This window comes from Mauremys mutica, chromosome 8, assembly GCF_020497125.1.
Source record: "Mauremys mutica isolate MM-2020 ecotype Southern chromosome 8, ASM2049712v1, whole genome shotgun sequence".
NCBI classification, from domain to species: domain Eukaryota; kingdom Metazoa; phylum Chordata; order Testudines; family Geoemydidae; genus Mauremys; species Mauremys mutica.
In genome coordinates this window covers 104,258,782-104,279,108 of record NC_059079.1, presented here as the reverse complement: position 1 = coordinate 104,279,108, position 20,327 = coordinate 104,258,782, and the positions used below count along the sequence as shown (strand labels likewise).

General features: G+C 49.8%; 1 protein-coding gene across 3 annotated transcripts in view; it reads left to right on the top strand.

Moving 5' to 3' along the window:
• The first annotated feature begins 2,613 nt into the window (after positions 1-2,613).
• CSF1R (colony stimulating factor 1 receptor) overlaps positions 2,614-20,327 on the top strand; it is a 39,502-nt gene continuing 21,788 nt past the window's right edge. The window contains exons 1-4 of one of the 3 annotated variants that reach the window (XM_045028362.1): positions 2,614-2,904; positions 11,448-11,701; positions 17,957-18,211; positions 19,729-20,013. In XM_045028362.1, coding sequence (XP_044884297.1) covers positions 11,653-11,701; positions 17,957-18,211; positions 19,729-20,013 — 589 coding nt within the window. In that variant the 5' untranslated portion in view covers positions 2,614-2,904; positions 11,448-11,652. Of the gene's footprint in view, positions 2,905-11,344; positions 11,702-17,956; positions 18,212-19,728; positions 20,014-20,327 lie in introns of those variants that run through there. The other 2 variants (XM_045028364.1, XM_045028363.1) reach the window with 2 other exon arrangements.

Here is a 20,327-nt window from a genome sequence, read left to right as displayed (position 1 = left end):
CAACCGTTTTCTTGCTGGTTCCTGATTCGTTTGCCTTTTGGGGAGGTTTTGGCTGTTTTTCTTTCCATAATCTCCTGTCTGGTTGCGTTTGTGTTTTGGTGGGAATGAAGATTAACTGTGGGGAGGCTAAGGGAGAGGAATGTTAATATGCTCTGTCGAGCTCCCCAGGCTTAGGCAAAGCTAAGCCATCGTAGCGGGGCGAGATGGCCCATATAGCCAGCTATTGTGGAGGCGGATCGCCCTGCTCGAGCCCTTCGATTATTGAGCACACAGGGGGTCGGCGCCCTGAGTGGAGGCAGGTGAGTGGATGGATGCCATTCAGTAGCGTTTCGGGGAGATGTGCAAAGAGCTGGGCTCTAGCAATTCCCAGGGAGGACCCATGAGCCCCTCTTGAAGACTCCACCCGCTCCTTCTCCCCACCTGCAAAAAGCCTGTGTCACAGAGAGCTTCCCCAGCACAGTACAGCTATGCCAGAGAGGTGGGGTGAGCCATTCTCCCCACCCCATCCACGGCTGGGCACGTCTCTACAGCACGCCGAGTCCTGGTCGGCCTGTGAGCAAGGCACCCAGCATGGGCCTAGGGATGAGCCAACAGCTCGGGTATGAATGCACCCAAACCTGCTGCATCGCTGGCTGTGGAGCCAAACGCAAACACTGGGCATTCAGGCCCAGCCATCATCAGACTGGGCCTGGAGCCGTGCTGGTCTCTCAGGCCCTGGAGGACAGTCACAGCTTCTCTCTCCGAGTCAGAATAGGAACACAGGGATTGGCAAGGTCCATGTAGCCCAGGTGCTTCGGGGGTAAGAACCTAACAGTAGCAGATGTGGGGTAACCTGTCCTTGCCCTTAATGGCTCATCCTAATCCCAAGCACCTGGAACTTGTCTTAAACCCTGATGCATGAGGTGTAATAGCTCAGAGAGGCCAGGCACAGCGCACGCTCTGGGAGTGGAGGACTGAGAGTGGCGAGGGCGATAGCTGGGGCAGAGTGCCTAGCCTCGGAGCCTGAGTGAGAAGTCACACTTGGTTTGGTTGGGTAGATATCTCTCCCACCCCCCTGGTTTTCCTCCCACCGGGGTTCACCCACCCTTCTCTCCTTCCCCACTGTAATGTGCAGAAATTAGGTAGTGTCCCTTTAAGTAGTTTGGGAGCCCTCCAGAAGAAGCAGGGTGGAGAAGGTCTCCCAAGCTATTTAAAGGGACATTACCCATTTCCTGTATACTCCTCACTCCAGGCTCCCTGCCTCCCACCCCAGCTTTCCCTCTCTGCCTCTGGAGGGCTTCTACGGTCCCCTAGAACCACAGAGAACAGTAGAAGCCAGGCAGGCTACTTCCCAGGATAATGAACCTTGCTTGTTTAGCCTGACCGCTGTAGCCAAGGTCTCAGGCATAGACTACAGCAGGAGACAGTGAAGTCGCCTGCCCTTGGCCGCTGGGATGGCCGGTCCTGTGCTCCTGTCTCTGACGTGCAGTGTCAGTGCAGTGTTGGTTGCTGAACATGAAGCTGCTGGGTTTCTGAGAAGCTCGGGATGGTTCTCCCAAGGAAAAGCCAGACGGGTTTGTTCTGATTCATGTGGCAAGGCTGAGCTGTCAGAGGCAGGCTGGCACCTTTTGTCCCTAAACTGAGTCAGCAGGAGCTGACTCAGCAAGGGGGAAAAAAATCCCCTTCTCAATGAAGACTGCAGCAAGGTCCTGAATGCCCTGGGGAGAGGACAGCTGGAAAACAGGGTGGGGGACTGTAGCTAGCTGTTACTGTGGGATTCAGTTCCCATTCCCCTCCCCGTCCATTCACTCCCTGTCCCCTCGTTGGATTTCAGACCTTTTGTATGAACACAAGCACTAAAGAGAAGCTGCGAGTGTTATAGTGAACACCCTAATGCCCAGGGAAGAAGCGCCAGTCATCAGGGGAGCCAGCTTAGGTGCTTGTTAGCATAATGCTTCACCTGGCCATGAAGTGAGAAGGAATTTCCTTCTTCTGTTTCCCCCTCCATGCTGTGGCAGCAGCAATGAAGCATGGTGGGGTAGGACTGGAATTTGGCTCATGCCCCAGTCCAAATATGAACCATGGAGTGTTGTCTTCGTTAGTCTGCAGAGGAACTGAAACAATCACTCTAATGCAGGGGTCGGCAACCTTTCAGAAGTGGTGTGCCGAGTCTTCATTTATTCACTCTCATTTAAGGTTCCGAGTGCCAGTAATACATTTTAACGTTTTTAGAAGGTCTCTTTCTATGTCTATAATATATAACTAAACTATTGTCGTATGTAAAGTAAATAAGGTTTTTAAAATGTTTAAGAAGCTTCATTTAAAATTAAATTAAAATGCAGAGCTCCCTCAACCAGTGGCCAGAACCCAGGCAGTGTGAGTGCCACTGAAAATCAGCTCGCGTGCCGCCTTCGGCACCCGTGCCATAGGTTGCCTACCCCTGCTCTAATGGGATGTTGGCTCTGAAGCCTAATGATATGATTCTCAGTATTGTTCATTACTCATTTCTGATTATTTTAGCAGAAGTTTATTCTGGTATCATGGGCATAGTAAGGAACTCCCCCCCCTTCCCCCGCCGCCCCTTTCTCCCATCATTCCCTGTCTACATTCTGTGCAAAAGGCCTGTTACTATTTACTCAGGATAAGGCAGATGCAAACTGTTTGCAAGTTCCTACGGGTTAGTTGGTCATTAATTAGACACCTGAGGTTCCTAGTTTGCCAATTAATTATCCTGCAGACCAGCAGTTTTTAATAGGTCTGCACTGTATACATGAGACTTCTTGTCAGTGATATAAAAATGGTGCTAATATAGTCCGGCTGTGTGATAACACTGTTATGCTCTTCACATAGGATGTGCTTGGGCCTGGTGCCATCCCATCAGCCAGCAGATCGAGGGACATGATCATTCTCCTCTATTCGGCACTGGTGAGGCCTCATCTGGAGTACTGTGTCCAGTTTTGGGCCCCGCACTACAAGAAGGACGTGAAAAATTGGAAAGAGTCCAGCGTAGGGCAACAAAAATGATTAGGGGGCTGGAACACATGACTTATGAGGAGAGGCTGAGGGAACCGGGATTATTTAGTCTGCAGAAGAGAAGAATGAGGGGGGATTTGATAGCTGCTTTCAACTACCTGAAAGGGGGTTCCAAAGAGGATGGATCTAGACTGTTCTCAGTGGTAGCAGATGACAGAACAAGGAGTAATGGTCTCAAGTTGCACTGGGGGAGGTTTAGGTTGGATATTAAGAAAAAAAATTTCACTAGGAGGGTGGTGAAGCACTGGAATGGATTCCCTAGGGAGGTGGTGGAATCTCCATCCTTAGAGGTTTTTAAGGTCAGGCTTGACAAAGCCCTGGCTGGGATGATTTAGTTGGGGATTGGTCCTGCTTTGAGCAGGGGGTTGGACTAGATGACTTCCTGAGGTCCCTTCCAACCCTGATATTCTATGATGCTATGATTCATGGCCATAGCCAAAGCAGGAAGGGAAACAGCGACCCACTGACAGAAGGATTGCCCATGGGCTAGCAGAGGCATTGTGGGAGTGTCATTGTGATTATCTAGAGATACTTTCTGGAGGATGCATGCAGTGGTACCAGTGAACTCTGAAGGGGCTCCACGTATAGCCCACCCTGTGCTGGAAGAAAGGTCTCCATCAGGTGGCTCACTTGTGAGAGAGACAGTGCTTAATTTGTGCTAAGGCTGAGCCCCGGCACCTCTGGGCCTGGCAGTTCAGAGCCCCGGCACCTCTGGGCCTGGCGGTTCAGAGCCCCGGCACCTCTGGGCCTGGCGGTTCAGAGCCCCGGCACCTCTGGGCCTGGCGGTTCAGAGCCCCGGCACCTCTGGGCCTGGCGGTTCAGAGCCCCGGCTCCTCTGGGCCTGGCGGTTCAGAGCCCCGGCTCCTCTGGGCCTGGCATGTCAGTTATTAATGTAAAAAAATTGCTTGAGCCTTGGCACCTCTTTCATTACAAATTAGGCACTGGAGAGGGAGGAGACAATAGAAGTAGAGGCCAGTGTAAAATCCGAGATGTTTTCTAGTTCTCTCAATGGCCTGGCTGCAAGACAGCCTCATCTGTAATGCCTCTGCCTTAACGATCACATTTACAAGGAAGGGCAAGTAGCAGCAACAGAGGTAACAGGCCCAGACTGATTCGCCTCTTAATCTGAGCATGAATCGGACAGGGATGGGACAACAGGAACAGCTGAACGTCATTCACGCACAGACAGTGAAAGGATCTGACCTGGCTGCGTCGTCTTGGATGCAAACCGTAAAACCCCTAAATGCAAAGATTTTGTTTGAGCCGCTAAACTCCCGTCGGCTACTGACACGCATGACCCCTGCATGATGCCAGACCCGGGGGTCCATCCTCATGGAGACATCAACACTGAATGCTGCTCCCTTGGTAGAAGACCCTCCTTGATGTCCGCTTAGAGACTTGTCCAGTCACTTCCAACTAGGAAGGGTCACAGCCTGTGAGAGTTTGCTGGATGTGTGCACTAAGTACAGCTCACCCAGTCAGCACAGTTACAAAACTTTCCTTGGAATGAGGTCACATTTTACTTACCAGGCTCAGGATTAACATGAATTCTGCAACTCCTATGAATTAAGTTGTGGTTCGTTAGTCCTAGTTACTCATTTCTTAAGTAGATTTAGTAATGTTAGCGTAGGTCTGCTGTGTAATACAGTGCATCTAGTGTACACGGTGCAAATCCTCTGTCACTGCTCATCTCTGCTTCATCTCCTCCGAAGTGCCTGGAATGCCAGCTTTTCAAAGAACAGCATTGACACTGGTGCAGCAAAGAGTTTATCCTACATCTCGTGTGCGGGACCTGACTTGATCTACCTGCTCTCTCCAGTGTAAAACTATGTAGCAAGATTTCATGATTTCCTCTGACTCCAGTAATTTAGCCTTAAAGTTAGCAGGCGTGCAGTTTCCTCGGTCGCAGTGCCACTAGCAACACTGCACATGCTTGCCCTCCTTTGGGAGTACACTGAATGAGGAGCATCCCTCACAGAGGATAGCTTTTCTTTCTTTCTTTCTTTCTTTCTTAAACCTGTAGCCAACTTCTCAGTGGAGAGCAGTTCTCCCAGCCGCATGTCAGCTCTTGCACGTGTGGTTTCCAGTGAGAGAAAGGCATATGTTTTCCACACACTGATGCTCTAAAGTGGTGCAGCTACGCCAGTGCTGTCTGCATTTCCTGGAGCGTGGCCTACCTGTGCTCTTTGGTGAGAAGGAGCTGGAGGATGACAATGGCCTGGCCCAGGGCCGGCTCTAGACCCCAGCGCGGCAAGCACGCGCGTGGGGCGGCCCTTTCCCGGGGGGGCGGCTGGCTGGTCCGGCGGACCTGCCGCAGTCATGCCTGCGGGAGGTCCACCGGAGCCCCGGGACAACCGGACCTGCCGCAGGCATGACTGCGGAGGGGGCGCTCGTCCCGCGGCTCCAGTGGACCTCCCGCGGGCATGACTGCGGACGGTTCGCAGGCATGCCTGCGGCAGCTCCAGCAGAGCCGCCGGACCTGCGAACCGTCCGCAGCTGCGGGAGGTCCAGCCGAGCCGCGGGACCAGCGAACCGTCCGCAGTCATGCCCGCGGGAGGTCCGCGGCTCCGGGGCGCCTCCCGGGCATGACTGCTTGGGGCGGCCAAAAACGTAGAGCCGCCCCTGGCCTGGCCTCCCAATCGTGGCTTATGGAAATACCTCTCCAGCAATCTGTGTCTGAATGGAGCAGGAGGACAGAGTTCATTCTGCCTCTGGGATGTTGATCAGGTAGTTTTGCCAGCACACACAACGTACCCTTTCAAATGTTCTGTTGCCCCTGGGGTCTGTAGACAGCTCTGAAGCTCTGGTTTCTCCTTGTTGGAATGCAGCAGCAGTCCCTTTGGGTTCACGTTTACTTTTCTGTTCTTTGCCCCTCTGGTACGTTCAGCCCCTGGATGAGTGACCCTTCCCAATTCATCAGTTCCAAAGATAATCGCAGTGAGCCGCTGGTGGGGATGAGCTCAACGGCTGCCTTTCTGGTTGGGGGCTTGATTTGCAGAGGTGCTGAGCACCCATACCTCCATTTCAAATCAGTGAGAGCTGCAAGTGCTCAGCACCTCTGGAAATCAGGCCTTGGGGCTCCCACATCCCTGAGGGGGACAAGTGTTCTCCCAGCACAGGGAGTGGACTTGGAACTTCTGTTCAATGGGATGGTTGGGGAAAGTTGTCCTCTTCCTGCAACCCAGGAATGCCCAGCTCAGTCAGTTCTGATGGCAGCAGATGTGGCAAATGTGCCTAGAAAGAAATCCAGCCAAGTACCAGTTCTGTTTCCTCTTTTCTCTGTGGTCCAGTACATCTGCGCCGAGCTATTTGCAGAGGGCTGCTCTGTTCATGGACACTACTACACGGAAGGAACCTCTGCACAGATGGACACACATGGATTTTGAACGCTGCTGAGGAACATGTAAGAATCTGGAGGGGGCCCCTTTAAGAAAACCAGCTCTCACCAGCAACTCCTTGTGGGGGCCCACAACCCAGGCTAATGTTCCACAATTTATTGAGGAAAATCAAAGGGGTCTGTTTGCTTTTCCCAGATGGAATTACAGCCCCTTATGCATTGGCCAGGGAAGGCTTCAGAACAGTGGTTCAGGAGCCAAATTAGCGATCAACATTACCCAAAAGAGCCACCGCTGTGTGAATTCACTGTTTCCTTTACTATTTTTATATGTAGCTATATTATTCTCACAGCAAAGTGACTGGCCAAGTGTTCTATAATTGGTTAACAATATAGTAAAAGCATCCTGATTGGTTAATAACTTAGATTAGCTAATAATTAAATGACCCGGTGTTTTAATATCATGTGCGGCAAAGAGCCACCGGAGACACATTAAAAAGCCGTTTTCAGCTCCCGAGCCTCAGACTGAGTATCGCTGCGCTATATGTTGAAATGGTTCCCAAGCACGCTGAGCAAGGTTTGGTACCCTCAGTAAAATTGCTTTGTATGTGGAAGACCTGGCATGTGCTGAGCTGTCACCTCACACTGTGGACTATCTATCGATAGTGTCCGAGCACGTGTCCCATGGTGACCTTGTCTCTCTTCTGTTCTTGACTGGGAAGTGTTCTATGAGCGTGTTATGCTTCTGAGTGAAGCAGGGAGACTTCACTGGCGATGCTCAGGGAGCCCTCATTACCTCTTCCTGCCACATCAGGATCCGTTAGGTTGCCCTGCTTTTGCCCTCCGGCTCTTTGATGCCAGTTACCTGGGTAGTAATGCCTGGCATCTGGTGAAATGGGCTCCAGCTGAACAGGCTCGACGCCAGCCTGGAATGAGGCTGGGCGATTGCGCTATGGTACTGAATACGGTGTGTTTAGGTGATGGGATGCCAGCGTCGCTACTGGAGATGGATTAGTATCAGCCATTACATCTTAGGAGAAACAACCGCCAGCAATAGCTTACATGGGCCAGCAGTGTGCTGCAGCCATCAGCTTCCCTTGAAGCCTTCCTAAAAGTGACTCTGTCACGTACGTACTGTAAGAACTTTCCCCCAAGTGCCCGTGACCCATGACCAAAGTCACCAGAAGGGAAGAACCTGGGGTCTTCAGTAGCGAACGCCCAGGCCCTACTATAGACGGTGAGTCTACACTAGCTTTTCCTCCTCCCTCCCAAGTCTGATCTGGTGCTAACATGATAGGAATATTTTCAGCGTTAAGGGCGAGGCCAGGAATAAGGCGATTAGCTGTCTGCATTCAGCAGCCTGTTGTAGTTGCCGGGACCAGCCACTGGGGGTGATATGATCATACACTAAACTAGACTATCACAGCTCAGGCATCCCAGGTCCACTGGCATTCCAGTCCCACCAGCGGTGCTTTGCTTTGTTACCTGTGGATTTCACTGGTTGGTTTGTTGGCATTTTGCACATTCTGCCGTGGGCCTGTCCAGAGGGAAGATGTAATGGATGAGCCGTTTTGAGAGCTTGTTCCTGTCTCTGTAATGTGCTGGGCTGGTTTAGCTCTTGTTCCTTCTGGTGAGTCAGTTCCCTCTGAGTTGGCCTTTGTTCCTGGAAAAAAAGAGGAGAGAGAAACAGCCTTTAAAAATCCCCTCTGGCCAGAGCGAGAGAATTAGCCCAAATGTCCGCTGCACTTTTGAGCAGCCAATCTGCATCATGCACCTCACCTGCAGACACCCAGCTCTGGGACGTGACCTTCATTTGAGACAGAATCCCCCTCTCTGCCCTGCTCTGCAGATTTTAGTGGTGATTCTGCTTTCCTTGGCTAAGCCAGGAGAAGCTGCTGTGCTGAAAGGAAATATTTTCCTTCCAAAAGCTGCCTGCTCTTTAAAACCCCCATGGACTTTCCTCACAGCCTCCAGGGCTAGCCAGTGTTAATTAAATTCTGACCCAAATCCTGGACCCCCGATCCACAAAGAGACTTTACATCTATGCTACTACGTGGCATTTCTGTGGCACAGCTTTTCAGGGGCCCTCGTTACAAATTCTGATTATTTAGTGCCAAACCACATTTATGCCATTTCTGGTTTTCCCGTCCCCGCCCCCTGCTGTTTTGTTCCTGCCAGACAGAAGAGTGAAGGGAGCAGATAAATCGTCACCTTTGGGTCTTGTGCTTGATTAAGTCAAGCCCCGACTTAGCTATGGACAAGGTCAAATCAGCCTCAGTTTGGTTTTATGCCTTGGCACTTGCATGCAGGGTATTTCCTGCTGTGCTCATTTTAACACACTTCGATGTTAGCGTTAATTTGGTTTCAGTTTTCTTTCCTGGCTTTGAACTAGATCTGGCTTGAACGGCTACTGTTATGTAAGAAGGGGACTGCTTCCAGAAATCGGTCATTCGCTAAGAGCTCGGCCGATAAATAACAACAGTAATGCGTAGATCTCACACCTATTTGAGAAAGGACTCTTTGAAGCCTCCCACTTGCATAAACAGGGCATTTGGTGGCAGCAGATTCAGCTGGACCAGCAAAGCCTGCACTGACAAGCCCAGCTTGGTAATGATAAAAGATATTGGAAACTCTGTGGTGACCGGTGTCAGGGCCGGCTCCAAGCACCAGCGCAGCAAGCAGGTGCTTGGGGCAGCCAACGGAAAGGGGCGGCACGTCCGGGTCTTCGGCGGTAACGCTGCCGCCGAAGTGCTGCCGATTGCGGCTTTTTTTGTTTTTTTTTTCCCGCTTGGGGCTGGAAAAACGCTGGAGCCGGCCCTGACCGGTGTGCAACAAACCGGTGGTCTCAGTCGCGTGCCCAGTGGGCAAGTTCCCACATCATAAACCCCCATCAAAGTGAGCATTTATTGACTCCCTTCTTGGCAGCCTCAGCAGAGAGCATGAGCCACATCACCTGTCATTCACAGGGCTGAGGCACATCAGGAGCAGAAGACTCTTTCCCTATGGGCAGCTTATTCCATAGGCACCTGCCAAAGAGTTTCTTGCACCTTCCTCTGAACGCTGGTACTGGCCACTAGCAAGAGCCCAGACTTGATGGGCCAAGGATCTGATACAGTATGGCGTCCCCACATGGGCAGTGCAAATGGGCGAAGCTTGCACTGCCACTGTCTGTGTTTCATCTTCTCTATCAATCAACAGAGGACTGCAGCTTTCAGACATGTCTCACAACGAGCACTGAAGCCCCTTAAAGAAATGTAAAGTTAAGAAGCGCGTTCTACCTCACCAGCACATGTGGAATCCCCATTGCTGCTCATGGGCGTCAGATGCATGTATGGAGGAAACAATGAATCACTAATGGCTGAGCTCATGTCTAGTGCTTCTCCACCCCACCCCATCCTCTGGCCTGACCAGAGAAGCCGAGCTGCAGTCATGCAACTGGAGATGGTGCCTGGCTGAGACATCTAACTACACCTATCTGCCAGATTCTGGCAGCTGAAGGAATTATTTGGAAGGATCTCATGGTACAGGTCACAAAGCATATTCCTAACCTCACTTTCCATAAACCTGCTCTAAGCCATGCCTTTGAAAAGGGTGTCTCATTATGGCAAGAAGGCAGACATATAATTTTGCAATGTGAGTGTCACCTCAGAGCATAAGACTATATGGAAAAACCAAAATCCTTTCTTAAGCTCCTTCCATACAGGAAAAATACGGTCAGAGCAGAAGTGGGGCTGGAACACCACGAAGTTTATGGTAAATTGTCTCCCCTGCTAGATGCATCAAGGTACCAAATCACTGACAGGAGTTTTGCAAGCCTGCCTTTCCCATCTCCAGGATGGAGAGAAAAAAGCAGCGATGCTCCTTGCATGCATTTGAGGTCAGGGGCGCTGGCACAATTTTTATAGTGGGGGAGGGGGGGTGCTGTGAACCATTGAACCAAACTGTAAATCCTGTATATAATGGAAACCACTTCAAGCCAGGGGGTGCAGCAGCATCCCCCGCATCCCTCGTTCCAGCACCTGTGTTTGAGGTCTCCTGACATTTTGCAGAAGCACTGGCACAAGGATCTCTTTGACCATTTACAAGTTGCAAAGTGCTAAAGGAAAAGGCAGCTGGTGCCATCTGCAGAATGCACCATGTGCTATGTATCGGGCCACATCCTCAGAGGGTGGAAATTGCCATAGCCCCATTGACTTCACTGGCGCGACATTGATTTACATTAACTGAGTCCCTGGCCCACTGACCGCACGTAGCCCCATAAAGCTGTTTTGCGCCAAAGTTCAGCACAGAACTGCTGCTTTAGCACATATAGCCCGTGGCTCTTGTTTACAATGGTCTCGGCAGAGTGAGAAGTGGCCACAACTTCGCTAATGCTTGAGGATAATGCTCTTGCACGTGGCTCACTGAACTGTCCTACTGTTGGTGCTAGTGGGGAGGCCTAACCTGGGGTGCTTCTCCTGGCATTTAAAATGTCCCTATATAAACCAAACAACGCTCCTCCCATGCATTGGATGCCTGATGCCCCCTATGGAATAATGGCCTCAGGTACAACCTCGCTTCTACAAACTGAATCCTGAGGATTCAGTCCTTACGTGGACATCACTCTCTCTGATTTCACTGGGAAGCCGCAGATGAAGGCCCTCAGGGTTTGACTCTATGCGCCAGCGCCTCCACGGCTGTACCTCAGTGTGCTCCCTGGCTTGACACAACCTGCTCTTGGTGCCAAATTGGCCCTGACAATCCCTTTGAAATGATTTGGGATTCATTTCTGCCGTGGTGGGAATGCAGTCGAATTCTCGACAGCCGGGCCCCCAGCCCTGCAGCTTACCATCGGGCTGTTGCAGTGCGTTGGCCTGTCCCTGCAGCTTACACTAGTGCGTGTTTTGTGTCAAGAATGTTTTCTGTAAAGCTCCGCTTCATGCTCCAGCTTTTCTGACCGTAAATAATTGATCGTCACACACCCAGAAGGAGACGGGTGGGAGGTGGCTAACCCAGGCCTATGATGAAGGTTGGGTTTGGGGAAGGGCAGAGCGGTGTGCAGCATTGTCCTCTGCCATTGGTGACACTGTATAACTCTCTTTAAAAAAAAATAAATAAATAGGGATTTCCTAACGTGTGGTCAAAAGGAGAAGTTTATCCCGGAATGCGAGGGCAGCAGAGAACAGTTGAAGACGGCTCAGCAGCGCTTTCCAGTCCAGCCTTCTCCATTCTACTCGGGAGGATCCATTGAGCTGAAGCACTTGTTTCTTCACCTGCATCACAGCATACCTGACCTGTGCTGAAGAGGCACCTGCAGCCCAGGGGAGATGGAGCCTGCCATCCTGGTGCTTCTGGTGGCAGCTGGCATCTGGCATGGTAGGTCTGACAGCACCAACTGCACTGAGCCAATGTGAGCCCGTGGCAGCTGGAAAGCAGTGGCATGTAGGATGTGGCTAGAGAGATACTTGCACGTTGGGGAGACTCTTTCTGCACAACCCACAGGTAATTGTGCAGAACAGGAGGGATCCCAAGCTCCCTGGTCAGCGTTTGCTCCATCCTTTCTCCAGCAAACTCCCATTAAAGTCACTGGGCCAGATTTTTAAAGCTTTTTAGGGCTCTAAAGATGCAGATAGACGCCGAGTGGGGTTTGCAAAAGCACTCGAGCACCTAACGGCTTCAGAAACACCTTTAAAAACCTGGCCCTGAGAGCTCTGCCTGAGTCAGGATGGAACTCAGCAAGGTGCTCTGGGTATGGCGCAAAGAGCATGCAGCCCTGAGCCCAAAAGGGAGTGCAGCACTCACGATCACACCCCCTGCCAAGCAAGGGGGGCCGGGCTGAAGCGGTATAGCCCCTCATTCAGCAGACTGTTGCAATGGTGGGAGAGTTAACAGGCGGCCCCTACGACACAGACGGAATAGGCAAGGGGTGGTTTGCCTTGCAGACTCATTGTGGCTCATTTATAGCACTGGGCACAAGAGAATGACTATGCGCTAAGAGCAACATGCCAACATTATCAGGGATTTACAGGACGATTTGAGGCTCCTAGGGCCAAAGGTATTTAGGGGCCTAAAGATGCAGAGAGGCACCAAGTGGAGTTTACAGATCAGGTTACGCACCTAACTCCCTTGACTTTTGTTCTGTCTGTACAGCGCCTCGCACGGGGGTCCCGGTCCCTGACGAGGGGTCCGAGATGTTCTGAGAATCCAGATAATAAATAACAACAGGAGTTAGGCACCTAACGTACTTAGGCAGCTTTGTAAATGCGTCTAGGTGCCAATCTGCCTGTATCAATCTGGTCCCTTGTGTCCCAGCTGTTAGAGCAAAGAGCTAGGAACCGGTAGAGCCCCAGGACAGATCTCAGTTAAGCTGTGGGCTTGTTCTAGTAGTAACACCGGTACCGTTGTTTTGAACCTATAGACACGCTAAGTGTTATTGGATGAGCATGGACAAGCCTTGGTGGGGTTTTTTCCCTCTTGGGAAGGCTGTGTAAAAAGCAGGATCCTCAGTGAAAATCAGGTGCTGCATCTGAGGGGCGCTTATTCTCAACTCAGTCCCCCTCCGCTCAAGAGCACCAGCGATTCATTGCTATGAGGATGTAGGAGAACCAGCGGACTAGCCTGCCCTGGTTCCTGCAGATGCACTGTAACCTATGCAGGGGCTAGGGTATTGCTATGGTGTGTCAGCTTGTGTTTGAGGGTTGCAGCCCTTTGGTGATGCTGGTGGTGCATATAGATTAGATGGTCTCGTGCCTTATGACCCAGTGTTTCCACCTCCAGCTGTCTAGTGCCACGTTTCTTGCTCCATTATAATCTATTCCCATGGCAGCAACGTCTTTTCCGACAGTTTTTTTTATGTCATCTCTTCGCCTTCCCTTTTCTGTTTTGCACCAAGTGGGATCCAGTCAAAGGCTTGTCTAGGAATACTGGGTTTTTTATATCCCTACAACATGCCTTAGCCACTTCAGCCTGCTTTCTCCAGCCGCTGTGAATACAGACGAATAAGGGCTTGGCCAAGGGAATTGTTAAGCCTTTCAGTGGAATGGGATGGGAGAGGAATACAGCAAAGTCTGGGCTGTCTAGTCTGATTTGGATGCTATACCCGTTCCATGTCACTATCTCTTTTCAATCCTCCAAGAGAAGCATGCAGGATTCTCCAGCCCAGATTGGACATCTGCAAAATAAAGTATGGAAAGGGGGCCCCTCTGGAAACTGAGTGTTTTCTGGTTTTGCATCTCAAGCAATGGTGACATTGTGGGAGAGGTTCCCTCCCCAGCTCCCCTCTCCTGCTGCGCCCACTCCTTTAAGGAATTGTGCAGTTCCTCCATGAAACTGAGGACCTGGGACTGTCCCAGGAAGACGGAATGGCTGGGAACCCTGGGCAGGATGGGATCTTGGATAATGGGGACTAGGCAGTTACCGGGGAGACACAGGGTTTCCTGGAGCCTAGAGAACTCTGTCAGGATCCCCACTGGAAACATGGACACGTTTACAATGTAGAGCCACATTCAGGAGGTCCATAGCATTAGGGTTGCTAGGTGTTTCCCTACTGAGTAGCCCCATGAAACCTTTGACAGCTGAGTTTTATCACAGTTATTCAGAAATCCCTCAGCACCAAGACTCTTGAAGCATCCCAAGGTTTGCGTGCAGCAGCATTATCCCTGCATAAGTCTCCAGTGGGTTGTATTTTGTTTTCTGTCTGACTTTGATTAACCTGTTTCTTGACTCCTTAGCTGTTTCTTTTGGCATTGCTGTGTTTCCCCCTGCTAGGTCATGGTACATGGGTCCCAGATATGCTATGTTTCTTTTATAACTTTGGGCCCAGTTCCCAAACGTGGCATCCCTGCCCCCAGATCAAATAGGCTGGCCAAATCCCACATCAGCTGCCCAACTCGCATGCAGGGGTTGGTTGTTTGCATATCCAAGTGTGGGATCTGGGCACCCTTTTAAGGCGCCTGTGTTTGAAGATTGGGCTGACCGCTCCAAAGGAGTTAGGCTTCTAACGTCTGTTCATTTCATTGGATGTTAGGAAACTAAATAGAAGTTAGAAGCTTAACTCCTTCAGAACATTCAGCCCTGAGTGTTTGACTCCTTGCATGCTGGGACGTGTTTACCAAGGGTCTACACCATTTTCCAGGGGGTCCTAACAAAGGCATGGAGTGCCACTTCACTGGGCATCCCCACAGGACACTGAGGGATGGAATGTGGGCTATGCTCCAGTAGGGACACAGATGTAAGGTTATTCCTGTTTCTGGAGGCTTCCTGGCTATTAGAATAATATGGACTGGACAGCTGGGATGTGTGTGAGAGAGAGAGATTGGGCACTGAAGGATGCTGCAGTTGACTCTGGTTAGTTAGTGCCTTGGTAATTGCATCTAATGCAGGACACTGAGCCATGAGGCCCCATGCCCTTTCAATTTCCAACACCTGGTTTAAGTCCTGCTGACCTCTGTGTGAGCCTGGGGGACAGCGCTGGGCCTCCATCCATTCTCAGGCTGGAACCTCCCTGGATACCAGCATCTGCCTCTGAGCTTACAGTCCCCGAGAAAACAAGTTTCAAAAAGAACAAGCAGCTCTGGCCAGATGAAGGGGTCTGGCTAATTGTCGTGGCTGGGATAGTAGAGGGGGATGGGCCTCATCCTGCAACTGGAGGTCATTGTTACACAACCGTGGTGTGGTGAAGCCAATGGCCAGCAGTTACCGACAACAATGAGGAAGTTGGTGGGTGACACTCTCTAGCTTCGTGTGAGATTGCATTCTGGTCAGCGGGAGAACAGAAGCCTGCGCCAGAGCTCCTGCCACGTTACCGAGGGGGAGGGGGCTGATTTACTGTCCTAATGCGTCTCACCAGCCACTCCGCTCACACTCGGGCACTGGCCCTGATGCAGGCCTTATCTGCTTTCATCAAAGCTAGCTCAGGTATGTCTACATGTGCTGTGATCACACCTCCCCACTGCAGTGTAGACATTTCCTTAATACTAATGGCCAATGCTAAGTTTACCAAGCAAACCAGTTAGGTGATACAGAGACAGCAAGGCACACTGATGGCTGGACGAGAAACCAACATACGAGCAGATCCACTCCCATACCCTCATACAGAGCTCTAGCACAGAAGGGAGCAGGAAACTATAGCTATATGGAAAATATGGTTTCAAAAGGATTGTAAGATATTTCCTTCTCTGCTTGGGAATAAATGCGGTTTTTCCTGTTTCTGTAAGAAGTCAAAAACCAGCAAGAAAAAGTTCAAGAGGAAGAAATGTCAAATATTCCATATCTCGTCCTTTCCGATTTCTCATACGTGTAGCTCTGTCGGAGTCTGCTCGTTGAGTTAGACCACGTCTACACTAAGAGCACTTTGCCAGTGTAGGAAGGGTTTTTAAACTTGAGTGTATGTTCCTTTAAGATCTGGGGAAGGGGTTAGTATCTGAGGAAAAGCAGAAGTGGGAGAATAGCCAGCTCCTGGAAGGGGCTTGCTGTGTATTGGGGGGGAAGCCAACCCCCTCAGAGCACAGAGAGCCATTTGCAATGTGTTTCCTGTCCCCTGAAAGAAAACCTGTCATGAGGATGTTACTGCAGCTTTTTCCCCATAAGGCACTGATTCATTTTTCACTTCCCCCATCTCCATAAATACAGGCAGTGACTAAAAGAACTCGCTGACAAGACAAAAAAAATGTGTTTCTCTCTGACAGCGATGGCTGAAGGAGGTTCCAGGTTCCCCTTTACTCAAACTGATGAAGGAGTTAGTTCCACAATGTCTCTTAAAGGCAAATAGGGCAACTCAAATTCAGGCCTGAAGTCTGACCCATTGCAAAATGGTGATCATTGGGCTCGGACAGGGGTCGGCCACCTTTCAGAAGTGCTGTGCTGAGTCTTCATTTATTCACTCTCATTTAAGGTTTCGTGCGCCAGTAATACATTGTAACGTTTTTAGACGGTCTCTCTCTGTAAGTCTATAATATATAACTAAACTATTGTTGTATGTAAAGTAAATAAGGTTTTTAAAATGTTTAAGAAGCTTCATTTAAAATTAAATTAAAACGCAGATCTTATCAGTTTAGTGCAATGGTTCTTAACCTGGGGTGCACACCCCCCCTGGGGGTGCGAGACATGCGAGATTTTTTTTAGAAGGTAAATCATCGAAAACACAAATTAAGCACAGGCACGTAAGTACAACTACTTTGTTTAATCAAACCCATGTATTTATTAACATACATTTTTTAACGATTACTGTAATACACAAAGTTTTCAACTTTTTAAGCTAATTGTAGTGTAATTTTTGAGAAGGGGTGCGAGAACATATTTTGAGAACTCCAGACCATCGGCAGGCTGAGCAGGGCCGGGTGTAGTGTATTAAATTTCTCCCCGTAGGAATGTGCTACTTACGGTGTACTACTTACGGCTGCCAGTCCTGGTGCTCCGCAAGTAGCACATTCCTACGGGGAGAAATTTAATGCAGCGGGCTGAGCAGCTCAGCCCACTGCCAGTCTGGGGATCCATCTGCTGGCTCCTGCCAGCCCGGGTCCCGGCCGCCGATCCCACTCAGCCCGCTACTGGCGTGGGGTTCCATTCACCCAGGCCGGCAGCGGGCTGAGCAGGGGCAGTGGCCAGGACCCCGGCTGGCAGCTGTGTGCCAGTAAAAATCAGCTCATGTGCCGCCTTTGGCACATGTGCCGCAGGTTGCCAACCCCTGTGCTAGGAGATCATGTGGCCCAGTGCATAAGTGCAGGACTGTGAGTTAGGAGGACTGGGTTCCACCACTGGCCCTGCCAATCACTCACTGTTTGACCTTGGCTAAGTCACTTAACTGCTCTGTGCCTCAGTTTCCCCATCTGTAAAATGGGAATACTACTACTTCCCTTTATACAATTCTTTGAGTACCAAGGATAAAGTTCTATCAGATCTGGGTAGTTATCTGGCCTCTATCACCATAGTATTTGAGTAGTTATATAGGTACTATGTATGATTTTGTAATTTTCAAAATCCATTACTCCGCCACCAAGAAATTAAAGTTTCCCCAAAAGTTTTTGATACAAAATCAGTGCTTTGAACTCTTTCAATTGGCTCTGCACAAAATAGTTTGGCACATTTCTTTCCTGTTCTGTTCTGATGTTAGCACTTATGTAGTACACAGAAAGAAGTAAACAGAAGAAAACTGCATTGATTGCTGCTGGATTAAAAATACAGGAGTAGGATTATGTCCCAACACAATTTGCATCATGTGCTTACAGTTCCACAGTGAAATTTACAGCCAAATAAATCCTGATCTATAGGAAAAGAACAACTTCTAAGACAGTAAAACAAAGAAACTCCGGAGCCTGGATTAATCAGCGCAAAGGAGTGGATTTTGCCACCTAAGACTCTGAATGTTCTGACACCAAATACCCCTCCTAGCCTAAAATTCAGGCCATCGGAGAAGTAATTAAAATAAAAAGCCCAGCCAACCAAATCAGCCTAGAATCTCTGCTGTGTGTATGAAATGAACCAAAACTCCAGTTCTGGCCAGCGAGCCCAGTCTTTATGACAACTCTTCTTTGTGCCCTTGCTAAGATATTCCCTGCAAGGTGAGATGAGATCTCACCAGTTTATCTGTACGGCACGTTGGTTGCTCACCCATCCTCTCTTTCTTGTTTGCAGGCTCGGCATCTCCGACACTCAACCCTAATGTCACCGCCATGATTGTGAACAAGGGAACCCCTGTGAACTTGCACTGCTCTGGGGATTTCAGCGTGGAATGGGTCAGCACAAGACACAATATGATCGTGAACTCCACTGGCACTAGCAGCACACTCAGTATTACCAGTGCCAGTTACAGGGACACCGGCACCTATCAGTGCGCTTATACCAATAGCAGTGACATGGAGCGAGCATCCATCCATCTCTTTGTGAGAGGTAGCTAATGCCATTCCTTCACGTACTGTCACACTCGTTTAAGGGTTGTCTGCAAAGGATAGTTTTACCTGTTACACCGATATAATTACCAGTTATACCAATACCATTATGCCGGTATAACCCTCTCCCCCCACTATGGGCACTCTCATTCCCCCTTAAGGAGACAATGTGGCCTCATGGATAAAGCACTAGACTGGGCCTCAGAAGGCCTGGAGTCAATATTCCTGGCCTCCCACTGGTTTGCTAGATGAGCTGGGCAAGTCAAGTCACTGCTCCGTGCCTCAGATTTCCCTTCTGTAAAATGGGGATCATGTAGGGTGATCAGACAGCAAATGTGAAAAATCGGGACAGAGGGTGGGGGGTAATAGGCGCCTATACAAAAAAAAGACCCAAAAATCAGGACTGTCCCTATAAAATTGGGACATCTGGTCATCCTAGGATCATGATACTGCCTTCCTTTGTAAAGTGCCTAGAGATCTGTGGATGAAAAATGCTATGTAAGAGCTGGATATTCCAGATAAGAGCTACTCCGGAATTAGAGTGGCTTTCTTTATTTGTTTTGCTTAAACCCTTTCCAAAACAGCATAAGCTAAACCAGAAGGTTCTCTTATGCCGGAACATATACTGGAGAGACCTCGCTGGGACCTAGACCAATATAGTTTGCATTTAAATTCACACCTTGTATCATTATAACGTTCTCGTGTAGGCAGGCTTTGCTTACTGCTTCTAGTACATTCCTCTAGTGCAGCGTTTCTCAACTGTTTTGGTATTGGGGACCAGCTTGCTGCCTTCCTAAACTGTATCAGCAGAAATCTCAGGGACCAGCGCTGGTCTTTGGATCAGTTGTTAAGAAACGTTGTCTAGTGCACACGCTGGGGCCTGTCACCTGGCTTCTGCTGAATATACACTGCCAGGCATAGGGTTTGCTGTTTGGGGTGCTGTGATGACGTCACAGACAGAAATCCACGGTGCACGGCGAGCCACGGTGCTCTGCTCCCGCCATTCCGTGAAGGCATGCAGCAGATCACCCCCTAGTGTAATATTGTGCCTGTGAAACGGTTGTCCTAATGGTTTCAGTAACAAGGGCTTACCAATGTGATTAATGGAAACCCCATAGACAGACTCCTCATTAGCCAATCAGCTAGCATCTTCAAGCTTAGCCTTTTTATTAATAAAACCAGCAGCCCCAGTTGAAAGGTAATTTTCACTGAGTGCCTGGTGCTTCTCTAACTGTCCCTCTCAGTCTCTGTCTCACACATGCCATCACACCTGTACTCGTGCTACAAATTGTCCCCTCTCCTTAGGTATCATAGGCTGCCCCTGTCGTGCCAAATGAGCTGTAAAGAACTAATGAGCCATAGGGTTATCAATAGGAGCGGGCCTTTCAGTGCTATAGCTGTTTAATGCAAGGCAGACAGAAGGCTGAACCTACACTGAAATGTACCTGCTGGAAACCCATCCCAAGTGTATACGCTTTGCTTGATTTCACTCTCTGGCTTGTCTTATTCCTTTGATAGATCCCGAGAAGGTGTGGTATGTCCCTAGCATCAGTGTCAGAGTAAGCGAAGGCCGTGATGCACAGCTGCCATGTCTGATCACTGACCCAGAGTATGGATCCAACGTTACCCTGCTGAAGGATGACAATCCTCCAGTCTTACCAGGGACCGAGTTTTCTTTCAGCCCTCGGGATGGAGTAACCATATACAGTGTGCAGCAAGCTCATAAAGGATATTACATGTGTGGGGCCCTGATCAACGGAAAAGTGAAGAGGTCATCGAAAATCCGATTGATTGTTCTGAAAGGTAAAGGGTTGGGTTTCTGATCACTCTTCCAGCAGTTCCCTGGGGAGGCAGCTATTGTTAACTCTGCCAGGAGCAGGTCTGGGGGAGCTCGTTTGGGGAAAGGTCAGACAAGTTAGAGATGGAAATGACCTACCGGGCCACGAAGGATGGAATTTTCAAAGGAGCCTAAGGGACTTAGGTGAACAGTTCCCACTGAAATTCAATGGGATTTGGTCACCTAATCCCCATAGACACCTTTATAAAGCAGAGCCGAAGTCCATCCCTCTACCACTGCTGGATTGTTTCTGACTGTGTATTGCCAGGACTTTGTGCAG